Here is a 24,963-nt window from a genome sequence, read left to right as displayed (position 1 = left end):
GGTGATTAGGAATCAGAATAGTAATTGCCTCTGGGAGAGGGGATTAACTGAAAAGGTCCATGGGTGAACTGTCTGAAGTGACAGAAATGTTCTCTATTTTGATTAAGGTTGTGGTTACATTGATCAAAACTCATCAAACTACGCACTTAAAATCTGTGTATTTTATATGTAAATACTAAGGGTTTTTTGTTGTTTGTTTGTTTTTTTAAAGATAGCAACAGCAACTCCACATCAGAACACTGCTTCTACCTTTACCGGATTTTTGTAGCTAAGGAAAAGTCCACATTATCCTGGCTTTATCAAATACCTGGATCTCAGAAACTTTTCTTTTTGGTACAAATAAAGCATTAAAAACAAAACAATAAAAACTCAGTCATCTCTGATTTGTCAATGAAAGAAAATATTGACAACTGCTTGATGAGCTGATTTTTACAGTCATTTAAAAAAAATAGGGGCGCCTGGGTGGCTCAGTTGGTTAAGCGACTGCCTTCGGCTCAGGTCATGATTCTGGAGTCCCGGGACCGAGTCCCACATCAGGCTCCCTGCTCTGCGGGGAGTCTGCTTCTCCCTCTGACCCTCCCGCCTCATGCTCTCTCTCTCTCTAATAAATAAATAAAATCTTAAAAAAAAATAAAATAAAAAATAAAAAAATAAAGAATGAGGAAAATGAAATATTTGAGAGAAAATGGCTGAATTACTGTTCTGCTATCAAATATTCTATGTTTAACTTTTTTAGTACTCTATATGACAGTTTTCCCCAGGGTTATTTATAGGTGCCGTATGGCAAGACTATTTTTTTCTACTTAGCAGGTTAAAGTTTTGTGTGCTGGTTTTTGGTTTTTGACCTCATCACTGAAACTATTTTAAATAGTAAAGAAAAGAGAAAAAACACAGAAAGCTAAAGAAGAAAACTCCAAAAATACCTTTATGATCTGAGCCAGAGATACACTCTCCTGCTGAGCAAGTGATATGCCTCTAACTCTTTCCACATCTGATAGCTGGCGCACTGACTCCTCAATGGCACTCAGGTAACTGAGTTCTGCCGCCATACGATGCTGGAGGCCAGCAGGAGAAAAGCGCTTAGAACCTGGAAGGCATAAGCAACTGTCAAATGTAAAAGAAACGACCTCTCAGATTTTTGAAACTCATTTTTCATTTTAAGAACCAAAAAGAGTTTGCTTTCCATTGCATGAAAGACAGTGACTTAATTAGCACGGTGTCTATTTTCCAGGTGTGTTCTGACTCAGGCTGGCAAAAGGGGAAAAATCACCACTGTTGAATCTGTCATGCTTTTCAATATTTCTTTTCCTGCACAATTTTGAATACTTCAAAAAGTAATCATATTCACTTGATGGGATAACATTTCCCTACAGTTCGACTGAAATAAAATGGATTTTAAGGGACAAAAGTAGTATCTTAAATTACAAGTGCATAGATCTACTTACCTGGTGTTGAGGCCATCTCTGTAGTTGTTCTGCTGGCAGCAGGGTTCATATCGGTAAAAGGTGCATTAGGCTTAAATCCTGTTACAGATGGAGGCGTTATTACCGAGGATTTAGATCTTTCTAATGAAGTTCCTGGAAGGTCAAACTGCAACAATTTCTGGGAACTTGGAGACAGAGGAGAAGTTGGAGTTTTCTGAGATCTTCCCTTGTCTGATGAGACACTAGAAGTTTTGTTTCATAAAGACGTTAGAGAAAGGAAAACTACTTCAAGAGACAGCTAAACAATTCATAAGAACATCATGCATTACATTCTTTATTGACATTTAAAAGGCTGTGATTCAGGCATTTAATAATTCAACATAGTTGCCATGTTGAAAGAATGACTGAGTATGGCTCTCATTGCTAGACTTACAGTGGTGAATGAGCCAGGCACAAACCCTGCCCAAAATAATAAAATAGAAAAGGAGTCTCAATTAAATTGGCACTTAACTCTTTCTTCTACAACGTTCATATACAATGAATCACTTATTACAGTATGAGGCAAAACCTTCTAAAATACATAGACCTCATATAGCAATAAAATTATAGTCATATATAAAAGGTAAGGTCAAGCCTATCATATAAAAAATGTCTTAAAATCTCTCTCCGAAAGAGAATAAAGTTATCATTTTGTATTAAAAATTAAGAAATACAAAATCCACTCCTTTGTTATTCCTCTTAACCCAAAAAGTCACAGCAAAAAATTATTTTCCTACTAACCATCTCTAAGTACTTTATATGTAATTTGTTTTCATCTATCTTTTAATGTTATAGTTCTTTCCTGCACTTTCTAATAAGAAGTAACCTCTCATAAGCAGTCTGATTATAATAACTCTTAATGTATTTATTTCAATACAAGGCACATGCCTAGCCCCTCTCTGAGAAATTAGACTCATTAAAGTTACTGTTTCTCATAACAAAAAGATGTTGCCAAGCACTAAACATTCATTTATTGAATAAATTACTTAAAGATACTTCATAAAGCAAGTTAGCCCAGTTAACATATTTTTCACATAGTAAAACAAGTTTACTTTTAGCTTTAATAAACTAGGAGATAGTTTTCAAAGATAGACATTTCTCTTAAATCCAGCATATAAGTATTTGAATAAAAGTAGTCTTGAGAGATACTCACTTGTTTACAGTGACCTTTAATTTACTACTGATGGTTTAGAGAACTACTATTTCTAAGAGTCTGACAACCTCATTTATGGAACAGAAAAATAATTTTATTACTTCTGTCTCTTACTAGATTTCCAAGAAAGAATTCCAACACAGTATCAAAACCCAAGTCCTCTGCCTGAATCTCACCTTGTGGTTTTACAAACTGAATTTGTATTTGCTCTGCAAAGAAGATTCATCTAGACTAGCATTTCCAAAACTATGCTTCCAACGATGTTAATAAATTCTCCAAAAAATAAAAAGGACAGAAAAGTAAAGCGCTTGGGGACAGAACGTGACTATAGCCAAATAAGTAAAGAAAAAAATACGTTAATTATTTTTTTAAAAATGTGAACACCTCTTCATCAAAGCCTTAAATTATAGGTGAGGAAGGTGGTGGGGGAAGTCTATTCTATAGTATGGGGCATTTATCAAACTTATTTGGCTGTGGATTCTGTTTTAGAAATGTTTAACTTTGCAGATTTTGCCAAATAAATTATCATGAATACCTCTAAGGAAAGGTAAAGTTTTCTGACAAAAAAATTAAAATTCAATTTTAAACATAGCAATGATGGAATTAACAATATAAGATTTATAACATGAAAGCATTAAAATTGATTATCTGTATGTGACTCTGTACTAGAAAAAGCAAACAGTTAGTTTTAAAAGAAAAAAATAAATCCATGTCTTCTCATAGCTTAAATTTCCAGAAGGACAAAACTAGTGCAATAGATAAAAAGCCATGCAGGCAAAGGAGTAGAAACTGCATATGAAGCAATCACAAAATGTCATATATAAGCCACAGACTCAGTGTATAATACTGTATGATAATTAAAAAGAAGGAAAAAAAAGAGTATGCAAGCTCTCTGTAATCATTATAAGAGTGAGATTTCAAAATCTGCTTGAGTCAACAAATAAGTTGAGGAGAGAAAAGTTCAAAGGAAGAAACAGATGAGACAAAAGGATGCTAAGTAGTTGTGTTGAAAGAGTGGATGAACACAGATGAGAAGAAATGTATAGATAAAGGAAATGAGATAGTCTCTGGTAGCCTAGTGAAACACTTCAAATAAAGTTAAGTTCTTGAGAGTTCATCTACAGAGTAGCTGTGAGCTCCCAGGATACCCTAAGGAGAGCAGTTTCTTGGTCAAAGGATTGATTCAAGGTAACAACAGTGGCAATGGCATTTAGAATAGAAAGGTGGATTGTGCTAGAGGCAAAGTATTCCTGAGAGAGGCTGTAATAGTTTAGGTGAGAGATGACCATATTTTAAAATATAAAGACCCAAACTATGAACAAAACTACCAAGTCTATTCAGAAAATACAGCAATTTATTGAATGGATTCTCTGAACATCAATGATATTGTAACTTTAATTAAATATGAATTACAGGTACAAAATATACATTACTTTACCTCATAGAATGCCCAGAAAGATCCTCCAAAATGCTATCAGTGTCAAGAGTCTGCTCATAATCTTTAACAGAAAGTTTGCTACTGGTCCCAGATTTCTTTCCTTGATGAGAGCCACGTTCCGAGCCAGAGTGTACCTTCTCCTCATCAAGAAGTGAGTTCTGAATATTTCCAGGGAGTGAATCCAGCCCTATAAAGCAAATTTCTTATAAAGCTGATTCCCAATGTCAGAAGCTACTGAGAAATAATTGATACCTATATTTCAAGAAAGTAATAAAATGTACAGATCAGACTTCTTAGAAGTTATTTTTCATATATAAAATAAAGTAGTTCATCCTTCTGCTTCCGTTTAAGAAGAATAAAGTTTCTTCTATTAACAACTCCCACTTGATGTTAAAAAATAAATTGTTCTTAAATAAAATGGTAAAAAATAGACAAGCATATTAAGCAAGAATGAAGTACTGTTCTATCCCTATGAAAAAGTAACCTTTTGAAGACCTTTAAGGATAAAACCCAGAGCTGGGAGAAAAACAGCATCAAATGCCAACTGAACAGGGCGCCTGGGTGGCTCAGTCGTTAAGTGTTTGCCTTCGGCTCAGGTCATGATCCCAGGGTCCTGGGATCGAGCCCCGCATTGGGCTCCCTGCTCAACCAGGAGCCTGCTCCTCCCTCTCCCCCTGCTTGTGTTCCCTCTCTCGCTGTCTCTCTCTCTCTCTCTGTCAAATAAATAAATAAATAAATAAAATCTTCAAAAAAAAAAAAAAAAGCCAACTGAACTACACAATCATTTTGAAAAACTTTTTGACAAGAACTACATAGCCAGATTCATACAACTGCTCATATTTTCTGACTCAGAATAATCTTACTTCTAGGTGTATCTTAAGGAGATTATTGAAATAAACAAAAATTATGCATGATATTGAATGTAAAACTTTAAAATTTTTTAAATTTTGACCTAAATCTCCAACAACTGAAGAGTTGTCTAAATTACATAGATAATAGTAACTTGAACATTAACTAGCACTTTGTAATTTAAAATGCACTCCACATATATTACTTTACCGCTCTTAAACATCTTATGAACTGAATACCATATGCTCAATTTACTGATGAGGTAACTAGAAATCTATGAAGCTATATAACTTGCTAAAGGATACATGGTCACACAGAAATAAAACATAAAAACAGGTCTCATGACTTTAAGTCTAGGGCAGCCTGATTTTATGTTTCAATAGCAACATGAGAAAAAATTTGTTACATTTTAAAAAGTAGAAAAAAGAACTGCATATACACTTTAATGACAGCAAAAATATTTCTAATGTAGATATATGGTTAAAGATCAAAAGAAAATGAAAAAGGAAACAATTATGCTGTACACCCATGTTCACAGCGGCATTATTCACAGTAGCCAAAAGGTGGAAGCAGCCCAAGTGTCCTTCAACAATGAATGAATACACAAAATGTGGTACTTACATACAATGATATATTATTCAGTCTTAAAAAGGAAGGACATTCTTTTTATTTTTTTTTTTTAAGAGAGAGAACGCGCATGTACGAGTGCGTGCGAAAGGTGAGGGAGGGAGGGGCAGAAGGAAAGAAAGAATCCCAAGCCAAGGCGCTGAGCATGGAGCCCAAAGCTGAGCTCGATCTCACAATCCTGAGATCACGACCGAACTGAAGTCAAGAGTCCGATGCTTAACTGACTGAGCCATCCAGGTGCCTCAAAGGAAGGACATTCTGACACACACTACAACATGGATGAATCTTAAAGCACATTATGCTAAAATAAGCCAATCACAAAAGGACTAAATTGTATGATCATACACTTACATCAAGTACGTAGAATAGGCAAATCCATAGAAACACAAAGTAGACATTTGTTACCAGAGACAAGGGGGAGAGAAAATGAGAGTTATTACTTAGAGGAACAGAGTTTCAGCTTGAGATGCTGAAACAGTTCTGGAGATGCACAATGGTGACAGCTACACAACATGAATGTACTTCATACCACCGAAATGTACACTTAGCAACAGTTAAATCGCCTAATCAAATTCAAAGACAGAAAGTAGAATCGTGGCTGCCAGGAGTGCGGCAGGGGCAACAACCGAGGAATGGGAAGTCACTGTTTATTTAATGGGCCCAGAGTTTTAGTATGGGATGACAAAAAAGTTACAGAGATGGATGATGATAATGGTTGCAAACAGTGTAAAAAAAAAAAAAAAAAACTCAATGCCACCGAACCGGACACTTAAAATGGTTAAAATAAGGGGGAGAAGGTATTTGCAAAGGATATATTCAATAGGGAGTGAATATCCAAAATATATAAAGTACTGACACAACTCAACACCAAAAAAAACCCCAAATAATCTGATTTAAAAAGGGACAAAGAACCTGAATAGACATTTTTTCCAAAGAAGGCATACACATGGCCAACAGGTTTGTGAAAAGATGCTCAACATCAGTAATCATTGGGGCAATGGAAGTCAAAACCACAATGAGGTATCACCTTACACCTGTCAGAATGGCTAGTATCAAAAAGATAAGAAATAACAAGTATTGGTCAAAATATGGAGGAAAGGGAAGTCCTTCTGCACTGCTGGTGGAAATGTAAATTGGAGCAACCATTGTGGAAAACAGTATGGAGGTTCCCAAAAAATAAAAAATAGAAATACCATACATACAACCCAGTAATTCCACTACTGGGTGTTTATTCAACACTAATTTGAAACACTAATTTGTAACAATATATGCACCCCTATGTTTATTGCAGCATTATTAATATTAATAATTATATTAATATAATAGCCAAAATATGGAAGCAACCTAATTGTCCATCAATAAATGAATGGATAAAGAAGATGTGGTGTGTACACACACACACACAAAATATTATTCAGCCATAAAAAAAGATGAGATCTTCCCATTTGTGACAACCTGGGTGGACCTAGAAGGTATTACGCTAAGTGAAATGAGGCAGACAGAGAAAGACAAATACCTTTTGATTTCGTATGTGGGAATTTAAGAAACAAAACAATTGAACAAAAAAACAAAGCAGAAACAGATCCGTAGATATAGAGAACAATCTGGTGGCTGCCTAAGGGGAAGTGGGATAGGCGGATGGGCAAAATGGGTGAAGGGGGGTGGAAGGTACAGGCTTCCAGTTATGGACTAAGTCATGGGGATGAAAGGTACAGCATAGGAAAAACAGTCAATAGTGTTGTAATAGCACCGTATGGTGACAGACGGTAGCTACACTTTCGGTAAGCATAGCATAATTACAGTTGTCAAATCACTACGTTGTGTATTTGTGACTAATGTAATTGTGTGTCAACTATACTTCAATTAAAAAAAAAAGTGTTTGGTGGCTCAGTCAGTTAAGCATCCAAATCTTGATTTCAGCTCAGGTCTTGAGATCCGGGTCATGAGTTCAAGCCCTGTGCTGGGCTCCACACTGGATGTGGAGCCTACTTTAAAAAAAAAAAAAAGTGTACATAGCTTTCCGGTGGTGATGACCTCCCCATGAAAACATGCTCCTCACAAAGGACCTCTGCCACTTGCCAAAAAGGGGAGAAGAGGAAGCATAAGAGGATGCACCTGGTGCCAAGCCCCAACTCCTCCTTCATAGACATGAAGTACCCAGGATGCTACAAAAGCACCACTGTCTTTAGCCATGCACAAATGGTAGTTTTGTGTGCTGGCTGCTCCACTGTCCTCTGCCAGCCCACAGGAAGAAAAGCAAGGCTTACAGAAGGATGCTCCTTCAGGCAGGAGCAGCAATAAAAGCACCCTGAATCGGGGCGCCTGGGTGGCTCAGTCATTAAGCGTCTGCCTTCGGCTCAGGTTATGATCCCAGAGTCCTGGGATCGAGCCCTGCATCAGGCTCCGTGCTCAGCAGGAAGCCTGCATCTCCCTCTCTCACTCCCCCTGCTTGTGTTCCCTCTCTCACTGTCTCTCTCTGTCAAATAAATAAATAAAATCTTTAAAAAAAAAAAAAAAAAGCACCCTGAATCAAGATGAGTGGAAACTATCCCAATAAATGCATTTTGGATTAAAAAAATAAAAAGAGTAAACAAAATCAAAGAAAGAAAATAATATTTAAAATGGCAAATTTTATGTTGGGTGTATTTTACCACATAAAAAATAAACTAAGAAATAAATATACTCTGTTGTAGTCACAGTAATAGGATAACAACTTTTCATTAAAATTTAGTTTAAAAAAGGAAAAATGAAAAGTCATAGCATATGAAAATATTAACAATTAAAGAAATGAAAACCACCTCAAATAAGATACCATTTTTCATTACTAGATTAGCAAATATTTTAATTTTTTTTTTAAAAGATTTTATTTATTTGACAGAGAGAGACACAGCGAGAGAGGGAACACAAGCAGGGGGAGTGGGAGAGGGAGAAGCAGGCTTCCCACCGAGCAGGGAGCCCGATGCGGGGCTCGATCCCAGGACCCTGGGATCATGACCTGAGCCGAAGGCAGACGCTTAACGACTGAGCCACCCAGGCGCCCCGCAAATATTTTTAAAATAATAAAGCCTTGAGTGTTATTCAGCACACACAGAAAAGGATACTCATACATTGTTTTCATGGGAGTGCAAACTGATATATTCTTCCTGGAGAACAACTTACAATATGCATGAAAATAATTTTTGATCCCCTTTGAATCAGAAATTTCATCTCTTTCATAGTAATTCATCCTAGGAAGCTATGTAAAGATGTGTACCGTGAATCAGATATGCTGAATGCATTACCACAACGGGGGGGGGGGGGGGGGAGACACACAAATAATCTAAAGGATTATCAATCAGTTTGAATGGACCCTATAATCTAAAATCTATTTGTAATCCCTAGACTAAAAGCAAGTTGTTAATACTGGGTATCTCTAATTTTTTCATAATAAAAATGCATTTCTTTACTCATTTAATATTAACCTTTGAAAATAAATACACAATTTAAAAATTGCTCTTGATTTCCAACAACGAGAAATTGTAGACAATACAAAGGTCTATGCAAGAAAGACCTAAACTCCAACCAAGGGACCCATACACAAAGGAAATATGTGCCCCTACTTTAAAAGATTGCCAAATGAGGGGCGCTGGGGTGGATCAGTCTGTTAAGCATCTGCCTTTAGCTCAGGTCATGACCCCAGGGTCTTGGGAATCGAGCCCCACATTGGTCTCCCTGCTCAGCTGAGTCTGCTTCTCTCTTTCTTCCTCTGCCTCTCCCTCAGCTCATGCTTATGCTCACGCTCTCCCTCTCTCTTAAATAAATAAGCAAACAAATAAATAAATAAAATCTTTAAAAAAATAAATAAAAGATTGTATTTATAGGTTTTAAATTACATTAAGATAAAAGAATTTTTCTTATGATAATTACCACTTTAATCTACCAACCACTTGCAATCACGTGGGAAGTTTTTGTACAGAGCAGGCAGACACTATTTCTCACCACCAGATGGAGCATATACAACAAAAAACGACACTAACTTTAGAACTTGGGGATAAAGGAGAAACTAAGTTTTAGATAATGCTGTATCAAGTACGATACACAGAGTTTTTTAAGGCCTTGTGAGAGGGGATCAGGGAAACAGAAAGCCACAAAACACTACCTGTACTTCATCTAATTATGTTTCAGATAACAATTTTTAAAAACCTGTACTGAATCATACTGCTTATACTCATATATCCAATATATCATGATATTTTAAGTTGTTTACAGTATATTATAGTAGAAGGTAAACTGGATTTGGGAGTCAGAAGTCATGATCCAGGCTTTACCAATAACTAGTTGGTAACCTTAGGTGAGACACTAAAAAAACAATGCAAAACAACTGCAAACTAAAAGAACTGAGTAAGTTCAGCATTTCCCAAAATATGTTCAGCTGAATTCAAATACCTTAACATGCTGATGGAAGAAATGATTCTGTGGTCAAATAAATTTGGAAAATACTTCATACTACAGCCTCATCCTCATCCTAAAATAAATAATGCATGTTAGTATATCAGGAGTATTGATAAATCCTGTAGAAAAGAAGCCTGTTTCACTCTAAAAGCATTTCCCAAATTTATGGAACCATGGAGCTCTTTTTTTTTTTAAAGATTTTATTTATTTATTCATGAGAGACAGAGAGAGAGAGGCAGAGGGAGAAGCAGGCTCCCAAGGAGCAGGTAGCCCGATGCGGAACTCGATCCCAGGACCCTGAGATCATGACCTGAGCCGAAGGCAGACGCTTAACCATCTGAGCCACCCAGGCGCCCCATGGAGCTCTTTTATACTCAGAACACTTATGAAACAGCTTATCCAACTGAAACAGTATTTCACAAGAAAAGACAGACATTGGGAAGTGCTGGTGGAATGATGTCTAATTCCCACCAAAAACTTTCAGAACAATCTGCAAGAGAGTTATACTAGGTTAATGATTAAGCAATAATTTCTCCCTAGCACTCTCATATTGGGAGTATAAAGTGGCATTAGCTTTCTAAGGGGTTATTTGGCAAAATGTACCCAAATTCTAAACATGACATACTCTTTGCCCCATTACCTCACTTCTAGAATTTTACCTTAAAGGAAAGAACCAGATTAATGCATAAAGATACATTTATAAGGATATTCAATGCAGCAGTGCTCATAATGGGAAAAAGAAATAGAGTAGCCTAAATGTCTAACAATTTGCTAAATAAATTATAATATATTAAAATAAAACACTGGATAGTCATAACAAGGGTTATCCATATTTACTGACAGAGAAAGAGATCTATAACCCACTGACAGAACAAAAGAGCATGTAAACAAATGTGGTCCATTACACGTAACATTTCCTATTTATATATGCCTACAATTATCTGGAAGGATACTTACTAAAAATCTTAACATTTCACACCCATCAGAATATCTACTACTTAAAAAAAAAAAAGAAAGAAAAAAGTGTTAGCGTGGATGTGAAGAAGTTGGAGCCTGTGTGCGTTACCGGCAGAAACGTAAACTGCCACAGCCACAAAGGAAAACAGTATGCCATTTCCTCAAAAAGTTAAACATTTGATCCAACAAATCCCTACCTGGCGATATACACAAAAAACTTGAAAGCAGGGACTCCCAACAGTTATTTGGGAGATAAACCAATGTTTATGGCAACATATTCACAATAGCCCAAAGGTGTAAACAACCAGAATGTCCATCAAATAATGAATGGATAAACAAAATGTTGTGTATACCTACAATGGAATATTATTCAGCCTCAAAAAGGACATTCTCATGCAAGCCACCACACAGATGAAACTTGAAAACATGCTACTAAGCCAAACTAAAGGAAAAATGTTGTATGATGCCACTATGTGGCATCTAGAAGTATCTAGAGTAGTCAAATTCATAGACAGAAAGCACAATAGTGGTTTGCAGGGGCTGGGGAATGGGAGGAAGGAAGAGTTACTGTTCAATGAATACAGAGTTTCAGTATGGGATGATGCAAAGGTTCTGGAGGTGGATGGCAGTGATGGTTGCACAGCAATGTAAATGTGTTTTAATGACACTGAACTGTACACTTGAAAATGGTTAAGATGATAAAGTTTATGTTACGTGTATTTTACCACAATTGTTAAAATAAAACAAAGTTTAAAAAAACATTAGCATTGGTTATCTTCAAGTAAAGGGATTATAGGTGATTTTAATTTTTAAATAGTTTTCTGGGGTTTTTTTACTGATTTCTCCTCCCCCTGTGGTTTGCTAAGTTAATGAACAATTTTTGCAATTAGGAAAAACAACTTTGGGGGCACCTGGGTGGCTCAGTAATTAAGCGTCTGCCTTCGGCTCAGGTCATGATCCCAGGGTCCTGGGATCGAGCCCTGCATCGGGCTCCCTGCTAAGCGGGAAGCCTGCTTCTCCCTCTCCCACTCCCCCTGCTTGTGTTCCCTCTCTCGCTGTGTCTCTGTCAAATAAATCAAATCTTAAAAAAAAAGAAAACAAAACAAAAAACAATTTTGGGAGCAAAATCATTCCCTAGGGGCCATCCTGTGAGTCTAAGAGGCTTTTCCTAATTACTCTATCTTCTTACCTCTAGGCTTACAGAGCAAATTATAGCCAAGAGTAGAACTGAAGGGACTGATAGATGTTCTCCTCAATCACTCAAAAATACTTAGAGTGCCAAAGGCCAGGTACTGTGGCCAAGTACTGGAACGTATACATTTTATCTGTTAATTTCACATAAGCTTCCAAAATTACCATATGAAACATCTACTGATACCATTTATTGATATCATCTTTATTTTAGAGATAAGGAAATTTGAGTACTTTTAATTATGCTTGAGATGTACAAGATATACTCTAAAGTTTATTTTTTTAAAGATTTTTTTTTTTTTAATTTGACAGAGAGAGATACAGCGAGAGAGGGAACACAAGCAGGGGGAGTGGGAGAGGGAGAAGCAGGCTTCCCGCTGAGCAGGGAGCCTGATGCAGGGCTCGATCCCAGGACCCTGGTATCATGACCCGAGCCAAAGGCAGATGTTTAACGACTGAGCCACCCAGGCACCCCTAAAGTTTTTTTAAAAGCAGTTGCAAAACTAAATGATTTCATTTCTGTTTTTTAAATAAAGGGGTGTGTGGGTGTACATGGTTTTATGTATACATTGGAAAAACAGGCACCAAAAATGTTAATAGTTTATCTCTGAGCAGAGGGATCAATGGGGACTAATACTTCTTTTACAATTGTTTATCTATAATCCTTAATTTTTTATCATTGCAAATGTATTCCTTTTGTTTAAGCAAAGGATTTACACTGTTATATATCAAAAAGGTATTGCTGTAATGACAAATAAATATGAAAACTAATCACATTTTATCATAAAGAAATAAATCTAACTTCTTATGGAATCAAATTATAACTTTAGATCACTACCACAAAACGATTGGTAAGAGAAAAAGTCACCATGTAGAATTCCACTTACATTCTATCTTTTCTTTTTTTCCTTTCTTCCCTTTAGAAGAAGTAGATGAACGAGACGATGCAGCAGACTGGGTTCCTGACGAATGCTGGGAGGTAACATCCACAGAGGACAGATCGTAGGCAGACTTTCTGCTAGAATGGTCCTCCTGAACACCCAAATTGCTACCACTAATACTGTCAAAGAACAAGCAATAGTGGTTAAAGAACAAAATAAAAAGTCTTAAAACACAGCTAAAACTATGGATATTTTAAAATCTATTTAATCACAAGGAGAATATAACTATAATTGAAGATGGCTTCCACTTTTCCTTTTTGGTTTTCTTACTACCATAAGCTTGGATTGTTCCCTATGGCTCAATTTATTATTGAGAAAAATCTACGGGAGTTGTCTACTAAAGTGAAACTAATAAAAAATGGATAATTCAGACACATAAAAGAAAAAATATAATGTTGGATAATGGAAAATGTGGTGTCAATTTCCATTCAAATTCATCATTTAATATGTTATAATTATTTTCCTCCCAATATGTTCAACCTAGAAATAAAATGCAATAAATCATCTTGATTGATGATACTAAATGTCACAATTAAATCTTTTTAAGTTTTGTTTTAAAAATTTAATCTTTTCTTTAGAGTTCAAAAGTTAAAACTCTACTTTGCCCACTTTAATTTTAGTAATACTTATTTTCATAAGTTTAATTAGATAGAACTAATTTTCAAAAGATCACCCAATAATTTTATGTGGACTATAATTTGTAATTTGTGAAGCAAATTATATTGAATGTGAGTAATTACAGATTACTTTATATGGTAACAAAATTTAGGTAGGAAATTCTCTCTGGCAAAGTCTGATTCACTTACTGTATGACTTTGTACAAGTAACAACCTGGATGCTTCAGTGTCCTCTCTGAAGTAGGAACAGTAACAAAAATACTTATCACATCAGGCCATTATAAGAATGAGTTAATACAAGCAAAACCCCCTCAGTCCTCTCAGTGCCTTGCACACTGTGTCCAATAAATATTAATACTGTAATATTGTTATTTTTCAAAGCCTTGCAAAAGTTTAGATGTTCTCCCAATTAGAAAAAAAATGTATTGATTTACTTGGGATCATGGAGTCAAGGATCTATCTGGTCATCCTTGATTCTATCAGAGAAAACCATTACTTAATCTTCTTATATTAGTATACCATGGGAGACTTGCCCAATACCATCCTCTACTAGGAATTCACAGATTGACTTAACAATGTATTTTCTGCTTATTGTGCGCCAGGCCCTGTTCTAAGTACTTTATATTTCATTGAATATTCATAACACTCTGAGGCAGGTACGATTATTTTCCCCATTTTACAAAGACGGAAACTGAAGCACAGGGGGTTAAGTAAATATGCCTGAAGGCAAACAACTAATATCAGGAGAGCCAGGATTTAAACCCAGACAGTCTGGATCCAGAGCCCATGCTCTTAATAATCTCTATGCTATGCAGACTCTACATGTATCTTTAAACAAACTGACTCATAGTCACACCACACTTCTCATTTATAAATTTTTCTCACTCTTTGGACTTTATCCCATATTGTCAACATAGTCTTACTTAGGTTCAAGAGCTGATTTTCTTTCTGTCAAAGTCCCACTCCCTGGAGAGGAGACAAAATCATCTTCATAAGAAACACTGCTTAGAGGGGTTGTAATGACATTTAAAGGACGCGATGCTGAGGTTCCTCTTTCCAACCTATCTTCAAACCCTGTCAAAAGTAAGTCGTTGAAATGTGCTTTAAAACAAAAATTAAAAAACTACAAGCAAAGCATTCCACAACATGCGGATTAACAACATGGATTTAGGAACTTTTTAGTTTGCTTTATTAGTGCTTCTTTTCAATCTATCTTTATATCTAACAATACATTTTTAACTTTTTATTAGGAAATTTTCAAACATACAACAAAGTAGAGAAAATAGCATAATGAAACAAGGTACCCACCACCCCGCTTTAACAATTATGAATACATGACCAATCTAGTTTCAACTAAATTTCCTATTCTCCCCATTTCTCACTCCCCTCCCAGACTATTTTGAAGCAAATCCTGGAGAACACATCATTTCAACTCAAAGTATTTCAGTATAATTATAAAACCTTAATGAAAATCTAATACGATTTAAGAAAAAAACACAATTCTCTTGCAAAAAAAAAATAAGGGTGTTGATTTAAAAGCACTTTGCTTTCACCAAAAAAAACTTTAAAATTACCACCTCTAGGAATAAGTGTTAACAAAAGAGATTGATAGCATGTACAGGTGTGCACAAGATCATAACAAAGTAGCTAAATATAAATTCTAGGAAAATGCACTGTTTAAGCATAAGATGAACAGATGAAATCAATTCATTTATCAAGTAAGTGGTTCACTATGTAGAAGGGAAATAAAAAACCACAGCATATGGATAGCTGACTGAAGGGTCAGCCTCATTCTCCAACCTGGAAATTCTAAAGTTATGTTAGCATAAAATGGGTAGAATCTACCTAGAGTAGGAAGAAAAGAGAAAGGGACTTGAAGGAACTGAGTTTATCATAGAAAAGGAAAATCGTGCTGCAGGATTTCAGAGATAAGAAACTTTAGAAGTCAGTTGTTTCATGACCAAATAAATGTAGTTACATTTCTGTCCAAAGTCTATTTCTTTTTTCAGTTTAAGTAATCTCTAAACCCAACGTGGGGCTCAAACTCAAAACCCCAAGATCAAGAGCAAAGTCTATTTTTAAAATTAGTTCTAACAAGCACTAATAGTTTCCATATTAGAATGTTACTACAGTTGCCCCTCTCGATTCTTGACCACTATATTCCCAATGACTCACAAATCACTGTATTAATATACTTATTTTCTATCTAAACACATAACTATGGTCACAGAAAATCTAGCATACACTTGGTACACACAAATCCTGAACACCACAAATGAATTTCTCTAAATTAGACCAAAATTTCTACAACTACCAATCAATTATTGGTTCATGACAATAACAACAAAAAATGAAATTTTAACAATGAAATTGCACTACTTTAGTTGAAGCTTACAGATAATTTAGATTAATTTAGGTAAGTCTCTATTATCCTCATAAATGAACAAATGAAAATTTGTACTTAAGTATTACCTTGTACAGAATTATTAAATGATTTATCTTAAGATAACATACAAATAGCACAAGGCTTACTTATTTTTCTCACCTTTTCCATACAACTGATACGACTTTGTAAAAATATTAATGACACTATGTGGACTTCCCTTTGCCAATTCTTCCCATGGTCCTTTGCTTTGCGTACCACCTATGTGCCCAAAAAGTGGCAAGAATTTTTCAGCTTCCTTCTGAAACTCTTTTATGGGTTCATAACCATTTCTTTCTCCAGCACAAAATTCCTTTTCCTTTAAGATTTCTGCTACCTTCAACGTGGGCTGTCCATCTTGGCCTCCCTCTTCTTCAGAAAGACTCCCCTCACTAAGAAGAGGCCCTTCGCTGACTGAATCTGTGCTGGAACCAAGAGACAATTTGGCTTTGTCTTGAGAAGCTTGCATATCAGAGCTGGAAGAGTCAGTCCGCCTCTTACACAACTGTGCCAGGAGCCCTTCTGGTTTGGGACCAGGGGATCTCATTCTGAACCTTGATATAGCACTATGAGGTCTTATCACCTCAGGAAGCTTTTTAAATTCACTGAGGTTGCCTACACCAGGAAGATCCTCATCAAAAGTTGCATGAGATACACAGGTTCCCATCATCTTTTGAATTCGGGCGGAGAAAACATCTTCAGTATCTTCTTTCACAGGTGGACTTATAGCCTTGGTCCACGGTCCCTCTTCTTGGGGTGTTTGCTGTATATCATACTCAGCGTTCCAGACTGACCCATAGTTTATGTTAGCCCCAGCTAATTTCTTGGCTTCACTTTCAATCCTGCTGGACAAAGAAGCAGCTGTTGCTTTCAAGGCTTCAATACGATCCAGTTTACTCTTATATTGGCTGGCACTAGGTTTTAACAAGGCATCTGGATGAGCAGCTGGTGAGGTCAGATATGGTTGAGGTGTAAAAGTTAGTGGCCCTGAGGCCACAGTATGATTCTTTCTGGTTGGTAAGATAGATTCAAAATCCTTATGCAAAATTCCTACATGCTCTAGACTCAAGAGATGGGAGAGTAAATTTCCAGCTGTTCCAACAAGAGGCTGTGGTTGAGAATTCTGGACTCGTGGGCTCAATCTGTCAGGCTGCATCCATGTAGGTTCCATCAAGTCCCTTCTGGAAATGAGAGTCATAGTATGTTAGTTAACACAGTAACTCATGACTAAGCCACCAGTTTTTTTAACTTTTTTTTTCCTCATAAGAGTAATGCACACTCACCACTGGAAAAAAAAAGGACAGGCAAAGAGGATAAAAAAAGATAAAGATCACTCATAGCTAAACAATGAGAAAGTGGCACTACTAATATTTCATTTAGAATTATAACTTTCCAAAACATTTTTCTATGTGTGTGATGTGTTTTGCATTTTTATTTTCATAAAAATGGAATGTTATCATGCAAACTGCTTTCTTCAACTAACACATATTTTTAAACTATTAATTAAAGAGAAGCCTTCATAACCTTTAAAACTCGGTAAACAAAATTCTTTACAACATTGGCTCTACCCGTTCCTCTAAAAATAATGTTATACAGGGGTGCCTGGTGGCTCAGTCAGTTAAGCGTCTGCCTTTGGCTCAGGTCATGATCCCAGGGTCCTGAGTTCAAGATCTGCATACGCGGGCTCCCTGCTCAGCAGCAAGCCTGCTTCTCCCTCTCTCTCTGCCCCTCCCCCTGCTTGTGCTTTCTCGCTCATGCTCGCTCTCTCCCCCAAATAAAAATCTTTAAAAAAAAAAAAAATTAAAATTAAAAAAAATGTTATATAAAGAGAAATGCTTAAGATTGCTAAATACTAACATTGGCATGATATTCATTATTCTAATCAACAAATATTTAATAAATGTTTATGTTTAACATTGTACATACTGAAGAAATGAGATCATTATAATCTCAATTTTAAAAAATTAATGAACATCAATGAGTATCATTGCAAAACTATGAATACCAATTATAAATATACAACACAGAGTAGGGTGTCCATAAAGTCTAAAAACAGAATAAAGATGTCCCAGATGACATTATATAAATAACATGTTTCCAGACCATGGACACTGTGTATATTAAGGGATATTATAAAAACGTGAAAGGTCAATGTTAACTATTAAGTAGATGCTTATAAAAAAACAACATGAGATTTTTGTCCTTGGTCTTGTCCATTTTTTTGGATGATGACATAAAGATATGCTTATCAAATTTGCAGATGACAGAAGGCTAGGAGGCATGGCTAACCCAAAAAATTATCAAATTATGATTCAAAGTGATTTGGACAGGCTACAACCTTGACCAAACTAGTATGGATAAATGTAAAGTCTTACCAATTAAATTCAAAGGAATCATTTGGAGGAGGGTAACCAGAGTGATAAGAGAATTGCAAAGCATATCATGAAAGATTTGGCTGGAAGTTATATTGTACAGTCTTGTGTACTGAAGGGATGCTATGAAAACGGAATGAAGGAAGACTAGTGCATAGATTCTATGCCACAAAATATAGAGTGTGAGGTTATCAGGGCTCAAACTAAGCTGGTAGTAATGGGAATACAAAGAAAGTTATAAATATAAAAGATATTGCTGAGTAAAACTCCAAGATCTTTAAATTCAAGTATTTAAAATGCCAATTATGTGCCAGGCACTATGTTGATGCTAGAGTAACAGGGGAGACAAAAATTCAGTTAATCCAGTTAAGACTTAATCCTTACTCTTTAGTTCCTCAAGATCTAGCAGGGATGAGAGACTAATAAATAGTTAAAATAGAATGTCATAAATACTAATATAAAGACATGTAAAGTTCAATAGAGTGTAGATAGAAAACAATAAACTCTGCTAGCCAAGGTAAGTGGCTTTTGAGCTAGATCTTCAAGGTCTTCAAGGTCAGATATGTAATTTGGAGCCTCCCAGGTAGCTAATGAAGAATATGGGACATGAAGGGCAAGGAAAAGAAATGCCATGCCTCCAAGCATAAAGCAACAGAGATTTGTTGAAACTACTAACAGAAATGGGGAACCTAAGTAATGGGTAGAGGGAAAAGTGGAGGCAATAGATTATATATCACAAGTTGAAGAAATTTGATATTAAAAAGAAAAGGAAAGGAACACACGCAAGGTAATAATAGATCTGTTTTACATTTGATTTGTTTTTAACACTGTATAACTTATTTAGAAGGAAATTCAGGGAAAGGTAGAACAGAAGACAGGAAGCCAAAATGGTTAAAGTATTTAAAACTACATCATCTTAAAATCCCCTCAAATTCCATACAGTTTACTTTTACTTCATTGCAAATAATGTATTACAGCAAGAAAAAAATTTTTCTTAAGAAAACTTATGGTAACATAGTCCTTGATCAGCAATCTAGCCCTTGTTCCTAGCCCCTGTTCATATGTTCACATGCATATCCAAATACAGCTTTTGAAAGGTACAATGGATAAAATGGAATGAGTCATATGAAGAAAGTCTGATTAGTAATAGATACAAACACAGCTTTTGAAAATTATTCACCACAAATACTTTAAAATATTAATTTCACTGTGATTCATTCATCCACACAGTTTAACTGTGTGTTTAGTCCAGAGAAAGCAAGATTGCTTCCAACTGCAGGATCCCAGGGAGGACTGACATTTACATTGGATATAAAAGGACAGGTAAAAGTTGAACAGTAGAAGAGGGTATTTTTGCATATGTATAGTTGTACACCATGCTTAAGTACCCATCAGAAGATATTAACCGATTTCTAAATAAACAACTTGCTCACGTAGGTCAGTCAACAAAATTCACTACACATAGACCACTATACTATAAATTTCATGGAAAAAAAGAAGCTTAATCATCTTTCATTCGCTCCTTTTTACCTTGCAAGAGGCTGTGGAGGTTCTGACAGAGACATGTCACTACTAGAAGATGCACTTAGGGGACGTTCCTGTACTTTGTTTTCTTTGTCAGATTCTCCAGAAGGCTGATACCCTGGTCTGGTCTAGGAGAAAAGGACATCAAATTTATGTGACTACTATCACAAAGATATACTCAGGGAGTACATAAGACAATACTAAGTCACTTCAACTTTAGAAAGATCATGAAATGTAGGGGCTTTTTCTCTTAAATAAAACTGGTTCAAATCTGGTTGCCTTAAGCAGCCATTATAATTAAGAGCAAAATTATATCTGAAATCCAAGAAAGGCACCTAATACTAACTGCATAATTTGAAGTAATACTTTTTCTAAACCTCAGTTTTCTCAACTGGAAACACTAGTAGCATTTACCTTCTCAGGGTTATGAGGATTTACTGAAGCTTTAGCCTATAAAGCCTTTAGAACAGTCTGTGGTACACGGTACATACTCAACATTATTCTTAAAAACAAAAGCAATACTCACAAAATTATCACATACAGTAGGATATTCTCTCATTTCAGCACAGATCACAGAAACAGGCTTTTATTGACATGATCTAACTTTCTGCTCAGTAATACAATGAAAACCAGGCAAGGATGTAACTAATAGCAGTGATGAGAGGAATAGAGATCAGCAACAATCACTCTAGGAAATGCTAACTGAGCACTTGTTTTCAATCATGTTTATCAAATTAACTCTCCACAGACAATACATTTCACGAAAAGGTCAACATTACTACAAATATTATCTGAGCATATGCCTGAATATTAGGAATGATGGCAACAAAATGGCGAATAAGCTTTTTCTAATCACGAATGACTTCCTTTTGCATTTTTGGCACTACTATTACCTGTGTTTCCTGTGTCACATGTTGATGAGGCGGCTCTTCGAGCAAGGTCTTTTCTAGTAGCAGTTTGGAATAAGTATCCTGCAGTCGCCTAGTTACTGATGGCTCAGAAGGAGGCACATTTTTTACTTTAGTAAAGGCTTCTTTCTGTTTCCGATAGAGCTCCTGTAATCGTTTGTTCTTCTGCTCAGTGGCCTCCTTTTGGGCCTTCTTCTCCTCATTTTGCTTCCTCTTCCTTTCCTCCTGCTGTCTAACAATGTACTGTCGTACCTCATCTGTGTCATAGTGGCGCTTTTTGGAAATAACAGGGGGATCTTCATTAGCTGTTATTTTGTCAGGTTTTCTTTTTACTGGGCTGTGACTCCTAGGAGCTTGTACTGGTGCTGATGACTTCTGATTCTGTAACTCTCCTGTCTCTTGCCTTGCAGCCTGAACTGTAGAATCCAGCTGTAGGTCATCAAGAATTCCACGAATTTCAAGAGGTAAAAAGTCCTTATTTAAGGCAGTATTTTCCTCCTGTTTATTATCTGGAAGAGATGGAGCTAATTTCTTTGTATTATTTTCACACCGAGCTCTACTTCTCGAACGTTCTGAGTTTCGTGGAAGATGTCTATGTGAAACATCCAATCTAGGATCAGATTCTGCTCTTCCAATATGACCCCCTGCAAAGTATGAACTGTTAGTGATGTATTAAAATCCTATATTCATTCCTTAGATTTATTGTAGTGAGGAAAAAATTAGAGAATTTCACTTTATCTTAAACTCAAATTTAAATATCCTATGAAATTGTTTAAAGAATATTATAGAAGTAAAGAAAAACTTTTTTTTAGAAGAGAGTAATTTCAATCTTTAAAAAGAACTATACTTACTTGGCATTTAAAAAATGCATCTTTAATATTTCTGAAGTAAAGACAGATCTTACTGTTAACGTGAATATTTAACTATTAATAGAGAGTTACTATTTCTCTCCCATGCACATATTTAATGTTACTATCTCTCTCTATCCCTAAACCCCTAAAACAGGTGTTTAAAAACCAACAATGTTAAGCTGCCACAATTCTCCAAAGAGTAACAGAAAAGAAATTAAATATATAGAAAAACAATCATTTTATAATCTAAATGTTTGTTGATGTGGGTTAATTTGAAACAGAATGCATGTGAGTTTTTACAAGCTAGAGGAGAGTGAAGAGGAGTAAATGCAAAGTATATATTGACTTCTATATATACCTATAGTTTTAATTGATTTCTTACTGAATCCATTCTAGAAGTTCAAATTAATTGAAGCAAATTTTGTTACTGAAAAGGAAAGCTGGCCTGTAGGTATTTACATTTCATTTCCCAAAATTAGTGTTAATGATAACTAGTTATTTCAAAGAGCATTTAAGACACTTCAAAAAGAGAAAAGCAATGCACTTGAGGGTCAAACCAAAGAGCTGTAGATCCTAGATCAAATTTTGCCACCCACTTAATGTATATACCCTTGAGAAAAATCAGTTCTCTCTTGGGGCCTGTTTCCTAATCTGTCAAATAAAAAACCCAATACTGTGAATGTGTGCCTGTGTTTGTGTATACATGGATAAGACAGATTGGACTTAATTCCCTTAAGATCTCTAAAAGTCTAATAAACTCTAAATGATGCTTTTTTATTCACATGGCAGCTAAATGTAATTAATATAACAAATAATAAAAGTCATCATAACGTCTATATATAGAAATTATCCATAGATAAGCCCAACAGAACATTTCTTCTTTTATGAGCCACATTCACAATTATAAACCAAATTCTTAAAACCATTCTCAAGAGTACTTTCATCTCCTCTAAGTACTTACACAAGCAATTTTTAATTGCTCTTCTCAACAATTTTAATTATTGAAACAATTTAATAATTACTCACCAGATTTAGTAGTTCTTTCTCTTCCACTTCTGTCACTTGATGCTGTTCTTCGCTCTTTTTGCTCCACTCTGGGTGCAGGCCCCAGGATCTTCTTTACTAATTTTTGTCCATCTCGCCAAGAGGATGTACTTATCAGACGACTGCTACCTAAAAAATATATACATACATATTGGGTTGAATTTAAAACTTCAAATTTATCTCTAACAAGTATATCTAGTCAACCATACAGGTTTTGTAATTAATCTTATGTTTATCTTACACCAAAGTCAGAAGGTTTACAATCTAATTTTTAACACAATGTCCCAAAAATCAAATAGCAGTTTGTTTAAATTTTCATTTATCCACACACCTCAAATAAGTGTAAAATGCTTTGCAAGTTAAGTACCAAATGTTAACGATTCCCAAAACCTCAACCTCAAGTAGAACACTGAATCCAACAGTTTGGGCACAGAACAAAAATATGTCTTAATTATAGTAAGGGTTTGGTTTACCAAAAGTACCTGGCACATAGTAAAATATATGTTTGCTGAATGAACAAATGACTTAAACTAAGCATAGGAAAAAAATCTGAAGAAACATGTAACAGTTAACAGTGATTACCTTTGAAGGGGATAGTATTACAGGGAATTTCACATTATATTTATAGATACATATCAGAAGTACATATTACCTTTTTATGAATAAAACAATGATAATCAAAAAGCAAGTATCATCAACATTTTAAATTGCCCTCATTATAAAAGTTCATAAAAATAAAAGTATGGTCCAATAAATATAGCTGTTGACTAAGAGAGAAACTTTTCATTTACTACTTTCAGATTGTAAAAAAATTAAAATTAGACCATCATACTCCAACATAGGTGGAGTACTACTGTGTGGCTACTTTAAATTATAATTTCCATAAGAAATTAGAGAAATGCTCTTGTGGTAAGATGCTAAGAGAAAAAGATAAAATGTTATGATTATGATCACCTACTATCATGATTTTAAAACTACTGTAAGGAAATAAAATACTAGTTCTTCAAGTGAGGATAGTGGTTTTCTCTGTTTTCTTCTATTTTTCAAGCTTTCTGTGATCCTATTTTATTGTATTTATAATTATTGTATTTAGAGTTCTTTTAAAAAGGCTTCAGGGGTGCCTGAGTGGCTCAATTGGTTAAGTGACTGCCTTTGGCTCAGGTCATGATCCTGGAGTCCCTGGATCGAGTCCGGCATCGGGCTCCCTACTCAACAGGGAGTCTGCTGCTCTCTCTCCCTCTCTCCCTCCTCCCTGCTTGTGTGCTCCCTCTCTCTCTCAAATAAATAAATAAAATCTTTTTTAAAAAAGATAAAAAGGCTTCAATTTAAAAGTTTAAGTGAAAGTACAGTTTTAATGAAAACATCCAGTACAAAGAAACAAAATTATAAATCTGTGTGTGCTATTTATGTTTTTGCACCTTGTTATTAACCTTAAATGATCTAAAATATTTAAATGGCTTTAAGTCTATTGCTGAATCTATTTATAAGAAACTTTGTTCTTTTTTTTATTTTATTTTTTTTATTCTTATGTTAATTCCCATACATTACATCATTAGTTTTAGATGAAGTGTTCCATGATTCATTGTTTGTGCATAACACCCAGTGCTCCATGCAGAATGTGCCCTCCTCAATACCCACCACCAGGCTAACCCATCCTCCCACCCCCCTCCCCTCTAGAACCCTGTTTGTTTTCAGAGTCCATCGTCTCTCATGGTTCGTCTACCCCTCCGATTTCCCCCGCTTCATTCTTCCCCTCCTGCTACCTTCTTCTTCTTCTTTTTTTTCTTAACATATATTGCATTATTTGTTTCAGAGGTACAGATCTGAGATTCAACAGTCTTGCACAATTCACAGCGCTTACCAGAGCACATAACCTCCCCAGTGTCTATCACCCAGTCACCCCATCCTTCCCACCCCACCCCCCACTCCAGCAACCCTCAGTTTGTTTCCTGAGATTAAGAATTCCTCATATCAGTGAGGTCATATGATACATGTCTTTCTCTGTTTGACTTATTTCACTCAACATAATACCCTCCAGTTCCATCCACGTCGTTGCAAATGGCAAGATCTCATTCCTTTTGATGGCTGCATAATATTCCATTGTATATATATACCACATCTTCTTTATCCATTCATCTGTTGATGGACATCTTGGCTCTTTCCAGTTTGGCTATT

The 24,963-nt window shown here is 35.6% G+C and overlaps 1 protein-coding gene and 1 pseudogene across 1 annotated transcript in view; one reads left to right on the top strand and one right to left on the bottom strand.

Moving 5' to 3' along the window:
* CEP350 (centrosomal protein 350) overlaps positions 1 to 24,963 on the bottom strand; it is a 131,849-nt gene that overhangs the window by 86,691 nt on the left and 20,195 nt on the right. The window contains exons 8-16 of the mRNA XM_044915927.1: positions 22,771 to 22,917; positions 20,879 to 21,537; positions 19,992 to 20,113; positions 16,213 to 17,270; positions 14,591 to 14,741; positions 12,997 to 13,163; positions 4,055 to 4,241; positions 1,446 to 1,666; positions 924 to 1,087 (exon numbers count right to left, since the gene is read on the bottom strand). Of these exons, the coding sequence (XP_044771862.1) occupies positions 924 to 1,087; positions 1,446 to 1,666; positions 4,055 to 4,241; positions 12,997 to 13,163; positions 14,591 to 14,741; positions 16,213 to 17,270; positions 19,992 to 20,113; positions 20,879 to 21,537; positions 22,771 to 22,917 (2,876 nt within the window). The remainder of the gene's footprint in view (positions 1 to 923; positions 1,088 to 1,445; positions 1,667 to 4,054; positions 4,242 to 12,996; positions 13,164 to 14,590; positions 14,742 to 16,212; positions 17,271 to 19,991; positions 20,114 to 20,878; positions 21,538 to 22,770; positions 22,918 to 24,963) is intronic.
* On the top strand, positions 7,579 to 7,831 carry LOC110574159 (annotated as a pseudogene).

Source organism: Neomonachus schauinslandi, chromosome 6, assembly GCF_002201575.2.
Source record: "Neomonachus schauinslandi chromosome 6, ASM220157v2, whole genome shotgun sequence".
Classification (NCBI taxonomy): Eukaryota; Metazoa; Chordata; class Mammalia; order Carnivora; family Phocidae; genus Neomonachus; species Neomonachus schauinslandi.
Note: the sequence above shows the minus strand (reverse complement) of the source record. Positions and strands in the feature narration are given on the sequence as shown.